The sequence below is a fragment of the Canis aureus genome, chromosome 27 (assembly GCF_053574225.1).
Source record: "Canis aureus isolate CA01 chromosome 27, VMU_Caureus_v.1.0, whole genome shotgun sequence".
Classification (NCBI taxonomy): domain Eukaryota; kingdom Metazoa; phylum Chordata; class Mammalia; order Carnivora; family Canidae; genus Canis; species Canis aureus.
In genome coordinates this window covers 12,148,775-12,166,232 of record NC_135637.1, presented here as the reverse complement: position 1 = coordinate 12,166,232, position 17,458 = coordinate 12,148,775, and the positions used below count along the sequence as shown (strand labels likewise).

Below are 17,458 nucleotides of genomic sequence, written 5' to 3'. Positions count from 1 at the left end.
GACTGATGAAAGATGGTTTTAGGCAGCAAGAGATGCCAAGCAGAAGACAGAAGAGTGATCCAGAGCCAGGTGCTGGAAGAGGTAACAACAACCAAAACTGTGGTAGACATGGTGGGTGCTTGAACCCCAACACCCATTTCACCCAAGAAGACTAATCCAAGCCAACCATGGTAACTCTAGCCCCTCTGCCTATGATTTATTCATTCAGGGATGGGCTGGACTAAACCAGTTGGGGCCTCTGAATTGAGAAGGTGTGATTGCTAGAGAAGCTTCTGGAAAAAGTTTCCTCTATCCTAAAAAAAGGTGTCCTAGGAGGAGATAGTCTGTTTTCTCTGTAAGAATCATTCTTTGTTGAAGGGGCCATAAACAGACCAGATTTGACCCTTACACTACAGTTTGCTGCCCCTGGTCTATCCCAAACCAATGATAAGAATTTCATTTCCCTTTGCCAGTGACTGGCCTAGAAGTAGGTATATGCCTTAGCCCTGGCCAATGAGGGTAAATCAGCTAGAGACATTTTGTGAAATATTCTCCCCTTCACAGGAGAGGAGATCATGTAAGAATAAGCCCCTCATCCCTTCTTCATATCTCTGAATGTGATGATGTGAGAAGCTACACCAGCTAAGCTTTGGCAGCCATCTTGGGACCATGAGAGGAGGGCCAACCAAGAGGATCAGAGAGAAAAAGGCCAACTCAACCTTGCAGAGCTACTAAACCATCCCTAGGATGACCTTTTTCCAGATAGACATCTTATTATGTGAGAAAAACAAAATTCTATTCCCCTCGCCACTTCTAGTCAAGAATTGCATTACTTGCAGCCCAACATATTCTCACTGGTACATCAAGAAAGAGGACAGCTCAGACCATCAGGCATCAAGGGAGCCGCCGGGTCTCACACAAACTTGTAAGGCACGTGAATGCTGTTTATGAGTGATACTAGCAGCTCGGCTTTGGTTCAGGTCAAGTCAGACCCCTGTTCTACTTGGTTTTCCGCTCTTGTGCTGTGCATAGTCAGCACCCTTAACACAAACCTGTTGCGATATCCAGGAGGGCAGCCTCTCCAGACGGCAGTACTGCCTGTACTGCAGGAGGCCCGCCCCTGCCTGAGTTGACCGAGAGAGACATCAGGCTCCAGCTCCTAGTCAAAGGCAGGTATGTGTCAGCACTTCCCCATGGCTCTTGTGATTAAATTCAGCCTCCTTTTCCCTTTGGCGCCTTCATGTCAGACATTGCTTTTGTGACACTGAGAGTAATTAAGCCTCAGCCCGATGGGAGACACAGCCATGGCTGTGCCAACAGAGGAATGGATTGCTTACTTGAGGTGCTCTCTTCAGCATGAAGGCACAGGCTTATTGGCTTTTTGAGGCCAAGCAGGGCTAGTGTGAGGTCCCTGCCTCCAGTGACCTCTTGCAAGGAAGGAGCTCTGGACGTTGTATGGTGGGCACAGCAGCAGGGGATTCTGGGACCTACCTGCCCTGGGGTGGAATTGAGGAAAGAAGGTTTTTGTACAGGGCAGTCAGTGCCATATTCTTTTGAGGATTCCCAAGTAACCTGCCTTTTCCTGTTGTTTCTGAGGACCCACATCCCCATCTTTTCTCCAATTCTCCTCTTTCTTCACTGTTATTGCCTTCCTCATGCATTTGTATATTCATTCGTTTGTTCATCAATGATTATTAAACACCTGCTCTGTTCCAGACAACAAGGGCATGATGGTAATCAAGACAGTATGATGGTCCCTGCCCTCAACACCAATTTATAATCTGGAACTAGAAACAAGCTACGAAACACAGTCCTGGGAAAAGATACATGATTTTTTGGACACGTACAGTAGGGGCATCTGGAGAGGAAATGTAGGGATAACCATCTGGCAGAAATAGCATTTGGGCTGAGACCTGAAGGATAAATAGGAGCTCCTCAAGCAGAGAAGATGGGGAATCCAGGCGGAGGGAACAGCAGGTGCAAAGGCCTGCAAGCAAGAGAGCACTGTGGGCTCATGAAGGTGGCCAGTGTGGATGGAACACCAGAGGAGGAAGGAGCAGGAGAGAAGGTGGGAGGGACTGGAGGCACATAGTGCAGCCAAGTTAACAAACCACCCCTGGGAGCTTGGCCCTTATCTAAAGAACAATAGGAAATTACTAAAGGGTTTGGAGCAGAGGAAAGATGGAATGAGACTCCAGATTCTTTCACATACCTACTGTGTGCCAGGCACTGAGATAGACATGGGATGGGTAGGGAACAAAACAAAATATGGTCCTTGCCCTCCTGGAGGTGACAGGTTTTAGACGGATGACACCTGTGTTAAAGTATAATTACTACCATGAGAAGTGCTATGAGGGAGGTGCCGTGGGGTGTCATAAAGGAGTTAAGGGGTGGTGGTGCTGAGATCTCCTGTTTGCCCCCTGAAGTTATTCTCCACTCTGCTCCACCCTCCCTGCTCTGTGCCCTGGGACACTGACCTGGAAGGAGCCTGCAATGGGTCCCTTGCACTGGGGGTCCATGAGTGAGAAGAGGGGGTTGGAGTATTTATTCCCCTTGGCTTGTTCCCTGTCTTCAGGTTCCACAGTGCCTGCCCTGCCCATGGTGGCTAACCCCACAGTGCTTCAATGTCCCTACTCTATGCTCACACCCTTGTAAACAGTGCCTCATAAAACTCTTCTCAGGGGTGCCTGGGTGGCCCAATTGGTTAAGCATCTACGTTTGGCTCAGGTCATGGTCCCAGGGTCCTGGGACGGAGCTCAGTGGGGAGTCTGCTTCTTTTTCTCTCTCTCTCTCTGGCCCTGCTCCCTGCTTATGCTCTTTGTCTCAAATAAATAAAATCTAAAAAACAAAAATTAAAAAAAAACAAACAAACACAACTCATCTCAAAGTACCTCACTGAGTGTACTATTTGTTTTTGTCAAGGAAGCTAATTGACGCAAGGGGATATACTTTCAACAGGAGAAAGGGCATAGAAAAGACCTCCCTGGGACACCTGGGTGGCTCAGTGGTTGAGCATCTGCCTTCAGCCCAGGGCCTGATCCTGGAGATCTGGGATCGAGTCCCACGTTGGGCTCCCTGCATGGAGCCTGCTTCTCCCTCTGCCTGTGTCTCTGCCTCTCTCTCTGTGTGTCTCTCATGAATAAATAAATAAAATCTTAAAAAAAGAAAAGAAAAGAAAAGAAAAGGCCTCCCTGAGAAAGTCACATTTAGGCTGAGATATAAAGGACAAGCAGCAGGGATCAGAACATGTGCAAAGGCTCTGAGGTAAGACCAGTTTTCACATATTTGAAAAAAAAAATGTCTGCAGCTAGGGACGCCTGGGTGGCTCAGCAGTGAGTATCTATCTGCCTTTGGCTCAGGGCGTGATGGCAGGACCTGGGACCGAGTCCCACATTGGGCTCCTTGCAGGGAGCCTGCTTCTCCCTCTGCCTGTGTCTCTGCCTCTCTCTGTGTCTCACATGAATAAATAAAGTCTTAAAAAGAAAGTCTGCAGCTAGGTGAGATGAGTTAAGGAAGGAATGACATGTGATGAAGACAGAGGGGCAGGCAGGGGTTAGACATGCAGGGCCTTTCAAGCCATAGTAAGGGATATGACCATTAACATTGTGCAGCAAATGTCTCTAGCTCTTTGCGTTCTGGATACCGTGTACTTCCCAAACCTTTTTGTGGATGAGTAGAGTTGACTGGTGGTGGTTGGGCAGTTGGGGTATATATGGATTTGGTAAACTATTTTGAGTCTATGGCTCATGGGCAGAAGTGACATGCCACTTCCAGGCTGCAGCATTCAATTGCCAGTGTGAGACTTTCCAGAACTCTGTCTCTGCACAACACCTGGCAATATTCAAGACGGTAAACACCCCATCAGCCTGGCCCCAGGATGAGAAGATATTAAGAGCCCATAGCCAATCCATGGGGGACACAGCATGAACAAGGAAGAAATATTTATCGTTTTAAGGCACTGCGTTGAAGGGGCCACTCGGTGGTGTTACTACAGCATAGCCTAACCTCTCCTGACTGGCACAGTAAGGGTTTGAGAATCTACTCTTGGTGGGAAGGTGCTGGAAAACACAATGGAGGAACGGACCAGTAGCACTGGGGGGGGGGGGGGGGGGTCACAAGATTGCAGAGCATGCGCAGTCACCTTCAGAGTATGGGGTGTCAGATCTGACCTAAGGCATCATGGGTATTCCCCTCCCTCCTCCCCCTCCTCTGCGCTCTCCTCCCCACCCCCTCCTCCCCTTGCTCAGCGCTCGGGTTAACCCTCTAAGGGAAAGACCACACCTTCTCATTCAGTTCGGCCAACAGCACTTTCATTGATTTAATCAGGGCCTCATACTCCTTGGTCTTCAGCAGGAAACACAGCTCCATATAGTTTTTCTCATTCAGAGCCAAGTTCTTTGAGGACTTGATGAGACTCGAAAGCAGAGTGTTCTCATTCTGCTCTCCCTGCAGGGCCTTGATTTCTTTGCTGTTGGGAAAGCAGCATGTGATTAACCCTAAGCACCCCGAGTTTACCTTGCTCTGAAGCTCCAGGCTCCTTAGTGCGAAAAGGAGACGCAGCCAGGTACTTCCCACCCTGGCGGGGGGCGGGGGGGGGGGGCTGGCGGGGGCTGGTCTCAGGTCTCAGGTCTCAGGTCCAGTCTAGAACTCTGACCGGCTTCAACGCCACAGCCCTGCCCCTCTCCAGGAGCAATATGCAGCTGTGCCTGTCAAAACCCATTACCTAGACGTGGTGGGGGCGCCCAGATTCTCTCTTTTGCCAGCGGCTCATGGGCATCTGTCTGATTTTGCTGACTTTCCTTCCAGACTTGACTTTACAGCCAATTATCTCGGGTAATGAGAGGCAAGCCCATCAGGCAGGCATTTTCAATTTCCCGTCAACACAGAGATGCGCAGTAACCTCCAACCTCCCCCAGTGTCTCTGCGCAGGGTGCTAATGATTTATTAAATCGGCTGACATGAGTCTCCTCCTCTCTCCCCCTCTCCCTGCTTTGGAGAGGAGACGGCTAGGAGTGTGGGCAAACAGGGATTTTGGGGGGATTTTGTCGGGTGACGACACAACAATTGAACAACCGGAAATGGCACAGAGGCTGAGTTTCTGGCCAAGTCTGGGCACCCCATAGGGCAGCACGGTGCAGTCTGCAAACGAGCTGCCTTGACATCCTTTGGAAGCTTGGAGAAATGCAGAAGCTCAGGCCCCAACCCAGGACCTATTGAATCCAAATCTGCTTTGTAACAAGATCCTTGAATAACTCATATGTACATTCAAGTTTTGGAAGCATTGCTCTAGAACAGAAAATGTTCTAGGATGGGGGTCTCCAAACTCTTTTCTATAAAGGGTCAAAAGGGTATTTTTAGGCTTTGCAGGCCAGGTGGTCTCTACTGCAACTATTCAACAAGTAACCACAGGAGATGCATAAACAAATAGGGGTGGCCATGCTCCAATAAAACTTTATTTACAAAAACAGGCAGCTAACTAGAATGGCCCACTGGCCATGGTTTGCAGACCCCTGTTCTAAAGCAACAAGTCTGACAGAATTTCTGTAATGATGAGAATGTTCTCTGCATTGTCCGGTAGCATGAACCAGGCACCAAGGCTATTGAGCACTTGAAATGTGGCTAGTGTAACTGAAGGACTGAAATTTTAATGTTATCTCATCAACTACAAATGTAAATAGCCACATGTGGGAGTGAACCCCTAATTCTATTTTTTTTAAATAGATTTTTTTTTAAATTTATTCAGAGAGAGAGAGAGGCAGAGATACAGGTGGAGGGAGAAGCAGGGACCATGCAGAGAGCCCGATGTGGGACTCATCCCGGGTCTCCAGGATTACGCCCTGGGCTGCAGGCGGCGTTAAACCGCTGAGCCACCCGGGCTGCCCTGAACCCCTAATTCTAGAGCAGCTTGTCTTCTATCCCTGGCCACTGGGACCTTTCTCCCCCACTTTAGTCTGTCTTGGGAGGGGAGGGTCTTTGTTAAGGTGGAGAGGAAAAAGAGCCCAACAGTCCACCAGACTTGGGTATTCAGAGGGCTCAGTAAAAGCAAAAGGTAGTCTCATGGGCAAGGCTGGGACTGGGAGTGAGGTGGCCCCAAATTTAAGGAGGCCTTCCCTCTCAGGAGGGAACAGGTATAGGACAAGCACTCCTTAACTATTACACCCGAGGCATCTCACTCAGCTCAACTCAGTCCTGGCCTCTATTTACAGGTGTTTCACTTGAAGAATCTCAGATCTCCGCTTTCCCTTCCTCCTCCCCTTCAGGTCCATCACAGTGAAACCAAATGAAATGGACTGGGGTAAAAGTAGGATGAAGGGTAAGAGTCCAGAAAAACTGTCAGAGATCCACCAGGAAGGAGGTTTTTCCTGATGTCCATCAGGGGTAGGCTGTGAATCAGGGCTGCCAGGCACAGATGTCCAGGCTGTGGACTGCACTGCCCACGGGAGCTCTATCCGCTTGAAAAACAATCATTGATTTTCTTGATTTACACTTTCCTAACGCTTCACCTTGTTCTAACAAAATCCCTATGTAGTGACAATGTTTCCAACAGATGGCAGTAAAGTGTCCTGGGAAAGGGTGCCTTTTTCTAATTCACACAAACATCCCATAGGAACTAGGTCGGTGTGAGTTAAATCCATAGAAAATCTGAACCACCCTGCTTCCCCTATCCTTTGAACTTCACACATCATCAAACAGTGGAAGATTTTCTTTCTAATAATGGGTAGTTTCTGCCTGTATAAACGTTATGCATATAGCTAAGGAATTACATTCCCTTGGAGGGAATCTAAGGATATTTGTTTATTCAACCCCAGGGATCGTTGTTCTATTGTCTAAAGAAGCTATCCACATCATAATTTCTAGGACAACCCAGTTTCAAATATTTGCTCTTGCAGATCCCATAAGGACGCACAGCAGGAAACATCTTTTGGGGCAGCCGCAGCCCGATGATTGTCCCTACTCTGGGAACTCCCCCCACCGGGGTTGCTAGAACCATGGGCTCCACACTCGAGAGCCATTCGGTGGCTTATGGCCCAGACCTCGCCCCCTGGCCACAGCTGATTGGCCCAGGAGCGGTCACCTGACCCAAGCTGAGCCAATCAGATTCCTCCTTTCCTGGGAGTTTGGGCTTGGAACGGATTCCCAGTGGATTCTCGGTGTGGTCCTTGGTGGCTCGCGAGCGGGGGCAGCCGTCTGCCACCAGCCCACGCTGAGATGCGGACACGGAAGAACAAAACCCACCTATGGAAAGAAACAGCAACCAGAATTTTTCATTTGGACCCTTCCCTGAGACATGGGTGTCCTCCCCCCCTTGGGGCCCTGAGGACACCCTGGATTCTGAGAATACGTACGGCCTGCTACCTGAAGCTATCCCAGCTAGGTACCCAGATCGGGTTCAGAGTCGGGTCCTGCCCCGAGGCCGCATGAGAAGGCAAACCGCGTGAAACCAAATCCATCGTTTTCTCCACGTTCGCTCAGTGCAGAACTCTGACCGTCACTTACTGCTGGCTTGAGATTTTCTGCTGGGAGCGGAAGTTGAAGGACTTCCGACTTTCCACCATCTTCCTGAACTGCGGCCTCAGCTTCCGAAGCTCAGCCTCAGCCAGCCTCTCTGTGACCTTCTCGGAAAGTTCCTGGATACTTGCCGAGCTTTCTCTCCTGTGCTTCTTTGGGTGAGACAGAGAGAGGCACTGAGCCACGGCTTAGGTGACCAGAGAAGCCTACGTTGCAGCTCAAGGACGGAGGGTGGGAGGGGGTCGGGGGCAGGGCTGGAGGTGGAAGACCACCCTTGGTGATGTCAACTGCTCATCTGTTCCGGAAAACCTGCTGGGGTGTCAGGGTAGAGAGGGGGCCGGGCCTCATTATTGCATACTGCAGAGGCAGCCTTTCTGTGTGATCTCGGGTGAATCACTTAGGGTCTCTGAGCCTCCAGTCTCTCATCTGTAAAATGGATGCATAGAGGTTTGCTGTCGGGATTAGATGAGCTGATGTGTGTACAGCGGCTAGCACAGTGCCTGACCCACGCAAGCATTCCATACACAGGAGCTAATACCTACCATCGGCATCTTGAAGGAATTGTGCTTTCCCTATGCTCAGACACCAGGGAGATCAAAGCCAGTGAGTGCTCCTCTCTCTCTCTTCTCTCTGCAGTGTCCTGTCCACAGCGGCAAAAGGAAGAAAATGTGTGAGGCCCCCACCCCGTCCCCCCGGCTGGCAGGGTGGGACCCAGAGGCACCTTCTCCCCCCTCACTCCCCTGCAGTCACTTCCTCCTCCCACCACTTGGCACATGTGGAGGACACAGCAGATGGCTGCCCGGGTGTGAGAAGAGCCGCCTTTTTTTTTTTTTTTTTTTAAATAAGCAATGGTTGCCTGAAACCTGTTCCTCTCACAATTTATTATTAGGAACCAGGCAGATGGTTCTGGCATGTCAGTTACCCTCCTGCCCCCTGTGTTCCCAGAGAAGAAGGGGCAAATGGCATTCAGGGCAATGTGTCCTCTGATGGGGTTAAAATGCAATTACTCTACCTTCAGTTTCAGCTAAGGATAGAACACACACCTGCCTTTCAAAGCAAGAGCCAGTGGTACCAAAAGGCACTTTGATCAAATCATAACTTGAACTTCATCCGGCCTGTATATTCAGAGGAGGGGATGACTGTGTTAGCCCTACAAACCCCAGAGGGTTATGAGAGCCATTGCACTCCGACTTGCAGACGTCACAGGCTAGATTCCTAAAGCAGAAACTTCTAGCTTTGCCAACCACTGAGGGGTCCTGCAGTCCAGTGGTTTAAAGCATGGGTTGTGTCAATCATCAGATCTCAGCAAAAATTCCTCCTCCTCCACTTACTAACCTTGGGCAAGTCACTTCCGTTCTCTGAGCCTCATTTTCCTCCTTTGGAAAACAAGAGAAGTTCTAGAAGACACCTCACAGGTTGGGAAGCCATCAGGCACCTCACTGAGCCTGGCACATAGTAAGTGCTCAGTAAGCAGGTCAATATGATATGGTATTGTATAGGTTGTTTCATGCTGTTTATGAGTAATAACTGATTGTGAGGGCTTGAGGAGTGTGCAGCATTCCTCTATCTCCAGGTAACAATGCCTTGATTTGCTTTGGAAAACTGCCTCTGCCTTCACTCCTGATCATTTTTTGTTCCCTGGGGCTGACCCTGCGCCTCCCTATCAGATTGGAGCATATGACTCTGGAAGGGCCAACCAGAGTGCCAGATCCCTAGCTAATCTGCGTAATATCCCTCACTCCATCCTCCCCACCCCAGTGTGATCTGTTCAGGGATGGGAGCTTGACCCTGATTCATCCCAGTGGGATGAATAATGGGGTTTAAGCTTGAGCACTCAGAAGAGAGGGACTTTGCGTCCTGCTGCTCTGGAGCCTACTGAATGAGGTAGGGAGTGGCTGGCAACCGTCTTGCCTCTGCAGGGAGCCTGAGAAAAAGGCTAAGATGGAGAAGACAAAATGGTGAGAGATGAAACTTGGTGATACCATCCAAACCCCCGAATTCAACCAAGTTGAATATACCTCTGGGTATATCCAATTACATGAATCAACATATTCCCTTAAAACAATCTGAGAGGAGTCTTCTATCACTTTTAACTAAATGAGTTCTCATGCCCAAGGTGTTTGGATCCATTTAGCACACAGACTAAGCCCCTACTGGGTGCTAAACATTTTAGTGAATTCAGTGGTAAGTCAGCCTTCAAGGCGGTATGAATTCTGTCCAGGGTGAAATAGTGCAAAAGACTCCACAAAGGAGGTGAGTTTTATTTTGGGTTTTGAAGCATGAATAGGAGTTCAACAAGCAGAGAAGAAAAGTGGAGAAGGAATTTTGGGTAGAGAGAACTGCCTGGGCAAAGTTTGAGAGGAAAGTGGATGAAAGGAGTATTCAGAGAATGATGTGTGATCTAGTATAGGTGGCAGCATCCAGCAGGAAGTGACTGACAAAGAAGTCTGGAAAAGCCTGGATGTTCCTTAAAAGCAATAATGTAATAAGATCAGTGTATAAGAGATCTCAAGGTGGGGGTAAAGGCTGTAGCAGGATTTATTTGACTGATGAGGTTTAGGCAAAGGACATCTTTGTACTCAGGAGTTTCTTATTTTTTTAAGATTTTATTTATTCATGAGACACACAGAGAGAGGCAGAAACACGGAGAGGGAGAAGCAGGCTCCGTGCAAGGAACCCAATGTGGGATTCGATCCCAGATCCTGGGATCACACCCTGAGCCGAAGGCAGATGCTCAACTGCTGAGCCACCCAGGCATCACTCTACTCAGGAGTTTTATGCAGCTCTAATTTCATATTGCCCAGGAGCTTTTTCTATGTTCAAGGGCTTTTTTGAACCTAAGTGAACCTGTGATACGCCTTTTTAAAAGCAGGGCTCAGGTAAACCAGACACTCGCTGATAGCCTGATCCTACCTCTCTGAACCTCAGTCCCCTCATCTGTAGAATGGGGATACCGACACTCACCTTTTAACATAAACTTTTATAAAGCTCTCAGCACAGTGCCTAGCACATAACAGTGATGAATATACCTTGTCTGTGAATCAGGATTGTCAAGTATCAGTGTATCTTGCCCTTGAGTTATTTGGTTGTGTTGTGTGTTTTTCCCTAGGAGCTGGAGGCACCATCAGCTTCCCACCTTTTTGCTGATACTCACTCACACCCAGAGCCAGGCTCCCCTGGGTTCTCTCCAGCTTCCAGAGGCCAACATAGGCCTTTCCCTGTCTGTGCCCACTGGTCCGGGCCCACTCTGTTCCCTCCAGAGAGATTTACCCCCATTCTCACAGCTGGGCCTTCAGAGCCCCACCTGTATCATAGCCCTGGCTCAATACCCTCTCATTCCTAAGCCTCAAACTTGAGGCCTACAGGTAGGTTCAAGCTACCTTCAGTCCTGTTTAGCAATCAGTGTTTTAGAACATGCATGTGTTAGACACCTGCCTGGCTCAGGGGTTGAGCATCTGCCTTTTGCTCAGGGCGTGATCCTGGGGTCCTGGGATTGAGTCCTGCATCAGGCTCCCTGCAGGGAGTCTGCTTCTCCCTCTGCCTATGTCTCTGCCTCTCTGTGTCTCTCATGAATGAATAAAATCTTTTTTAAAAAAATAAATAAATAAAACATGCCTGTGGGTAGTGTACTCACTCTCCTGGCTACCAACTTCACTCCCTAGTGCCTACCTGCCTCCTCTCTCCAAGTTCCACACTCCCTGAAACTGCCTGGAGCTGGCAGGAATTTGATTTCGCAATTCCTGAGGATAAACTCAAAGCTTGCCCTCAGGCACATGCCCTCCGGTTCCCTGGGCCTCAGTCCATCCACTACAATATCTATAGTCCTGGGCATATGATAAGCTCACGGCAAATAGTGTTTGAATGAATGAAGAGATCATCTTTACCAACGAACATTTAATTACCTGGTGTAGGGGGAGGCAGGCTCCACCCCTGCTGCCGAATTTTTACAATCTGTCATTAAAGGAGAAACCAGACCCATGACTACATGGGTTATACAATGCCAGGTCTGAAAGAGGAGCCTGTAAAACCTGACCCAGGGCTGCCTAACCTGGTAGTAAGTTAAAGATATGCTCGGGGGCACTAGCCAAGTAGGGGTACAGAAACATAACAATCTTAAAAAATTGGGATCGTTCTAGGGGGAAATGGAAGTTCGTTGGACCTTCTTGAAGTGATTGTCCACACTGTAATTCATGTTTAGTTGAGGGGGCTTATGGTATTTTCCAGGTTCAGGGCAGCCTCAAGGAACGGGCTGGGGCAGCCACCAGCAGGGGAGCAGCAAGCGCGGCTGCCTGCGGGGTGAGGCTTCTTACCAGGGGCCGCCAGGCCCCGCCGTGTCCCACCTGCGGCCGCGGCGTGTGGGCGCCCCAGGGGTGCTCGCCGCGCTGCCCCGCTGCGCCGACCCCCAGCGCCGCGTCTGGGACTCCTCGGACCCCTGGAACCGGCGCCTTTGTGACCCGCACGGAGGGGCGTTCTTCCCTGGAAGGCGCTGGAAGAGGACCCAGGCGAACGGCCGGAAGGTGGAGGGCGGGGGCGCGACACACCTGTCAGCGACCCCTTCCCGGGCTAGCCGCGCCCCCAGGACACCCAGTAACAGCCACTAACGCTGCCAGTCGGTTGCCACTGCATGCTGCCTCCTCGCTGGCATCTCCATTCATGCTCTTCTAGGACTGGCTGGCTGTAAGCATGACACCGGGAACCCTGGTCTGACCCAGGTCACCCCCCACACCTGGCATGAGCATTTTTTTCACAGGCCGAATGGAGTCTGGTAGTTTAAAGATAAACATTTCTCTTCAAATGGCCCCGAAACACAAGCCGACTACTTCTTGTGGGGGCAAAACTCAAGAAGCAGCCGCATTGCTCGAGGCAAAGGATTGGGGGTACTGGTTTTCTAGGGCAATCTTGATTCCATGGGATTTCCGCCTTACCCATAAGGCCGTGGAATAATTGTAGCTCAGCCATACTAAGATCTCCATCTTTTTATACCTAAACTCTTGGGACAGGATGTGTTTTAGAACTTATCACATTTTTGGTTTCAGAAAGGTAATATGGTGCACAAGGAAACATGTTGTCTCTGATGTACCTGGCAGCCACACGTAACCATGGGGAAAGTTAGTGTAACGGTATATCATGTATGGGGTTTGGGCAACATGTCATAATCAGACACATTAACGTTTCTGCAAGGAAACATGAATATTCATGCCAAGTAAAATAAAGATTTTGAGTAGCCTTATGTTAGGCCTTGATGATTCATATGAAGTGTTTTGGGACAAGTGTTCCCATCCTCATTTTACAGATGAGGAACCAGGCTTGAAGAAAGAGAGTGACTGTTGAGAAGCCAGGATTTGAATCCAGGTCTGTCTGTCTCTAGGGCAACCCTGAGTGAAACCACAGCCCCAGACCCTAGCAACTCTTCTGGAAGCTACCATCTCTTTGATATTTAAAGGACCACTGTAGCCTTCAGCTCCAAACCTAGCCTAGTGACTCACACATTTCGAGTGTCAATGACTGAAAAAATAATTAAGTTCAATTAGATTCATGACTTGTTAAAAATAGGCTCTCCCCAGAAGAATTTACTCTCCCTGCCTTTATGGGCACAGATCTCAGCAGCCCCCATGCAGAGAAGTGCTAGGCTTTTTAAATTAGAACACGCCAGAATTGATTCTGCTTAAAGGGATCTTCAGCTCCATCAGTAGGGCTTGGAGCAGAGTGAGATGCCAGCTTGCCAAAGCAATGAGCCAGCGGTGAGAAATGCTGGCGATAGCAGAGTCTACAGAATGGAGGAGGAAATTAGAATCAAGCTGCAGAGGAGCTGGGCAAAGGCATTTGGCTACAGACCAGGAAGTTGATTGTCCAAATGACTCTATGGCTACAAGGATCAGAAATCCATTCGAAATAGCTCAAAATTATTTTCCCCCCATCTCCAGCATCTGTTCCCCCTATTTCCTTCCTAGCAGATCCCAATTTGTTCAGGTAACCAGCTTTCTCCCATGCAGCCTAAGGAACCGAAGTTGATTTGCACATGTATCTTCAGGGTAGATCTGGATTACCTTTAGCCAATCCTTTCCATCCTCCTTACCAATGATTGGGCCAGGAACATAAATGCAAGCCAATCAGTGCAGAGCCTTCTCCTGGAGCCTGCAACCCATTCAAGAATTGGTCCAGGGATCCCCGGGTGGCTCAGCGGTTTGGCGCCTGCCTTTGGCCCAGGACGCGATCCTGGAGTCTCGGGATCTAGTGCCACATCGGGCTCCTGGCACGGAGCCTGCTTCTCCCTCTGCCCGTCTCTCTCTCTCTCTCTCTCTCTCTGTCTATTGTGAATAAATAAATAAAATCTTAAAAAAAAAAAAAAAAGAATCGGTACAGAACTGACAGTGGCCTAATCAGACAGAAAGGAAGAATTTATAGCCCAGGGTTGGAATGGAAATGCTTTTTCTAGCTCCACGGATGGGAACAAGGAGGCCGGTTGCCCCTGTTGTTAACAGCAGCCCTCTTCTAACCATGACAGAAGCCAGTGTGAGATCAAAGCCAACACATCATGGAGGGAACATGATGGAGGGAGGAGCTTAGAAAGACTTGCAGAGACATAGAGCTGGAGAGGATTATACCGTGCCTGATATCCACCTTGCTCTGTATTTCTTGTTATAAGAATTAACAAATTTTCTTACTGCGGGCAAAATCATGCTAAATTATATGAATACCGGGGTTATTGTATTTCCTTGTAGGAACTTTGAAAGTAACTCTCACAAACAGAGGGAACAGGCAGGGAAGGCACAGTATTATAGTGGAGAGGACACTAGACAAATTGTTAAAATACTTAGGTTCTAGTCCTGGCTCAGCCACTGATCTGCTGTGTGCCCTTAGGAAAGTCAGTTGACCTCTCTGATCCTTACTTTCTTGAGACTGCCAGGACCAAATTGAGAACCTAGAAGCCTAAAAAGATTGTAAATATTTCACACCACCTATGGATTCAAAATAAAAACAGTAGTAATCCATAAGAAGGGTCAGACAGTCTGATGGAATTCTGACTTCTGCCATAATTTTTTTTTTTGTAGATTTTATTTGAGAGAGTGTGTGTGCAGGTGCATGAGTGGGGGAGGGACAGAGGGCGAAGCAGGCTCATGTGGAGCAGGGAGCCCAAAATGGGACTTGATCCCAGGACTGCGGGACCATGGCCTGAGCCAAAGGTGATGCTTAACCAACTGAGTTACATCTGGCTACAGCTTATGTCTGGATAGCTATCTCCCCAGCCCCAGCCCTCTCTGGGCTTCAATCGCTCGGGTTCCTTCCTATCTTCCTACCAACTACAGAGCTGGCAAACTAAAGCTGGGAGCTTCCAGCTCAAGACTTCTTGTTATGTCAGATTGAATTAAGCATCTTATTTCATAAGCATTTATTAAGGGTAAAAATGGTTTCGTTTCCCTCTGTTGCCAATCTCTCTATGCATCAATCTCCCTTCTCCTACCCCTAACCCTGTCCACACTCTGAGAGAAGTCTCTTTTTAGAAGTCCCTTGACCCACCTGAGTCGGTATCAGTTTTCTTCTGGGGTCCCTCCCCCTGTGACAAGCAAGTGACATTCCTGGGTTCAATGCTGCAGAGATTTTGCCCTCCGGAGGGAATGCAAACCAGCCTGGGACTGAAGCCAGCATTAATTTCAATTTGGCGGCCAAATGCTTCTGTCTTTTTGAAATAACTGGGCCTTCCCCCCTTTGCATACGTGTTATCATCCTCTCCCACTTGTGGTCTTGCTATGTTCAGGTGAGGCTATGACAGGTAGGGTACGGTGAACTAGGGAAGGAGAGAGGGAAAGAGAAGACTCTGGATGCACTAAGTTAGCCTGGTGCTCCAAGAAGCATGAATACCTGCCATACCACTCAGCTGCTCTCAGGAAAGATCACCTCTGGCTGGCCTCCTCTTTAAGGGACATTGAAGTTTGAGTGTGGCAGATACTACCAGTTGTCTCACCAAATCCACTCTCTCCTTTCTTTCTTTCTTTCTTTTCTTATTTTTTAGTGGGAGTGGCAGGTGCCCAGCTCTAAAAACTCCCCTCGAATTAGATTTGGTCTGTGACTTGCTTTGACCAAAAGAATGCAGTAGAAGTGAGCATCTGATCACTCTGAGACCCCCTTGTTGTGTGGAAGGCTGAGCTAGCCATGGGATAGGAGCACCCAGAAAAGCACCCAAGCCCGAGACACGTGAACGAAGCCTTCTTGGACCTTCTGTCCTAGCACAGCCATCAGCTGAAGGCAGCTCAGTGGACAGCCCTGGTTAACACTGTGCAGAACAGAAACACCATCCAGCTGTACTTGGGTCAACCTGCAGAGTGCAAAAAATAATTGTATCATTTTACAGGACTAAGTTCTGGCATGGTCACATAGCAACAGTAACTGAAGCCTGTTTCCTTCTTGGGACCATAGGGAGAGACATCACCAACGTGCTGGGCAGAAGAAAAGATGAAGGAGAGAAACAGTCTGTGTCCTGGATGATACCGTTGAGTTGACAAGCTAAAGCGGGGAGCCTCCACCTCAAGACCTCTTGTTATGTCAGATTGAATTAAGCATCTTATTTCTTAAGCCTCTATTAATCAGTTCTTCTGGTGCTAGCTGCCGAGGTCACTCCAATGAGTATAGCAGATTGGTTACAGATGTGGGGTGAGCGGATGCTTGTAGTCACTGCAGTAGGCATGTCTTTTTATTCTGATGCTTTGGCATCCTGGGGCCTTGCTGACGCTGGAAAGAACCGCCTTTCCCAAGGTTAGCTCCTGCCCAGAGGGAGCTAACTACCCACCAGTAAGCGCACCTTTCACATGCAAACCCACCAGTTCCAATGCCTACTTTATCAAGCTCTTAGTGCCCAGCTACTTTGCCCCTGCCCTAGTCACCCCAGGGCCAGGCAGCGACAACCAACCAGGGACAGAACCTGCACCCCAGAGCCTTCGGTAATCATTCAAATGAGCCAATCTTAAAGCTTTTCAGCTTGCCCATTCCTTCCTGCAGAAATCACAATAAAGATTCTTGCCCACGTTTCTCCTTCACTCCCTCTACCTCCTGCCTGATCCTGGTGCTTCCCCATGTGGCCTCCTGTGAAGTAATAAAAAATATACATACAGTGGACCCTTGAACAACACGAGTTTAAATTGCAGGAGTCCACATATACGTGGATTTTTTTTTAAATAAGTGGCTGTACAGTACTATTCAAGTGTTTTCTCATGACAACATTTTATCTCTAGCTTGCTTTGTTGTAAGAATGCAGTATATAATACATATATAAAATTGTATTAATCAACTGTTTATATTATCAGCAAGGCTTCTGGTCAACAAAAGACTATTAGTAGTTATGTTTTGGGGAAGACAAAAGTTATACGGGGATTTTTGATTGGGGGAGGATCAGTGCTCCTTACCCCAACATTGTTCAGTAGACAGCTGTGTTAGTCTTAGCCCCCAGTTTCTGGCACAGAACTCCTAACCCCTGGAATTTCCTAAGTGATAAGAGCACCAGGAGCATCTTTTGTTCTACCATTTGGGAGATTGGTTCCTGAACACAGTTTCTAAAGTCTTTTGAATTTACATATTTACATTTATATATAGTGCTTTTTACTACATGCTAGACACTGTGCTAGGCATTTGCAAACATTCATTCAAACATCTCTATGAAGTAGGTACTATTATTTTTTTTAATCTTATTTATTTATTTGAGAGAGAGCACAGAGGGAGAGGGAGAAGAAGGCTCTCCGCTGAGCAGGAAGCCCAACGTGGGGCCTGATCCCAGGACCTCAGGATCATGACCTGAGCCGAAGGCAGATGTTCAATGGACTGAACCACCCAGGCACCCCTGGGTGGGTACTATTATTATTCATCTTTACAGATAAGGAAACCTGGGGTACCGGGAGGGAAAATGACCTGCCCAACGTCAAACAATGAAGAAAAAGCAGAGCCAACATTCAAATCCACCTGGTCTGGGTGACCATCAGCT

The 17,458-nt window shown here is 48.5% G+C and overlaps 1 protein-coding gene and 1 long non-coding RNA gene across 13 annotated transcripts in view; one reads left to right on the top strand and one right to left on the bottom strand.

Annotated features, from left to right (window-relative positions):
* CCDC63 (coiled-coil domain containing 63) overlaps window positions 1–11,928 on the bottom strand; it is a 36,382-nt gene extending 24,454 nt beyond the window's left edge. For 4 of the 12 annotated variants that reach the window (XM_077875615.1, XM_077875605.1, XM_077875610.1 and 1 more), the window contains exons 1-4: window positions 11,799–11,928; window positions 8,031–8,128; window positions 7,477–7,640; window positions 4,261–4,447 (exon numbers count right to left, since the gene is read on the bottom strand). In XM_077875615.1, the coding sequence (XP_077731741.1) occupies window positions 4,261–4,447; window positions 7,477–7,640; window positions 8,031–8,039 (360 nt within the window). In that variant the 5' untranslated portion in view covers window positions 8,040–8,128; window positions 11,799–11,928. Of the gene's footprint in view, window positions 1–4,260; window positions 4,448–7,054; window positions 7,216–7,325; window positions 7,641–8,030; window positions 8,129–8,531; window positions 8,847–11,390; window positions 11,440–11,798 lie in introns of those variants that run through there. The other 8 variants (XM_077875607.1, XM_077875606.1, XM_077875612.1 and 5 more) reach the window with 8 other exon arrangements.
* On the top strand, window positions 11,809–16,059 carry LOC144299852 (uncharacterized). The gene is made up of 2 exons (XR_013366513.1): window positions 11,809–12,165; window positions 15,904–16,059. It is a non-coding gene; the product is annotated as an uncharacterized LOC144299852 (long non-coding RNA).
* Window positions 16,060–17,458: the final 1,399 nt, after the last annotated feature.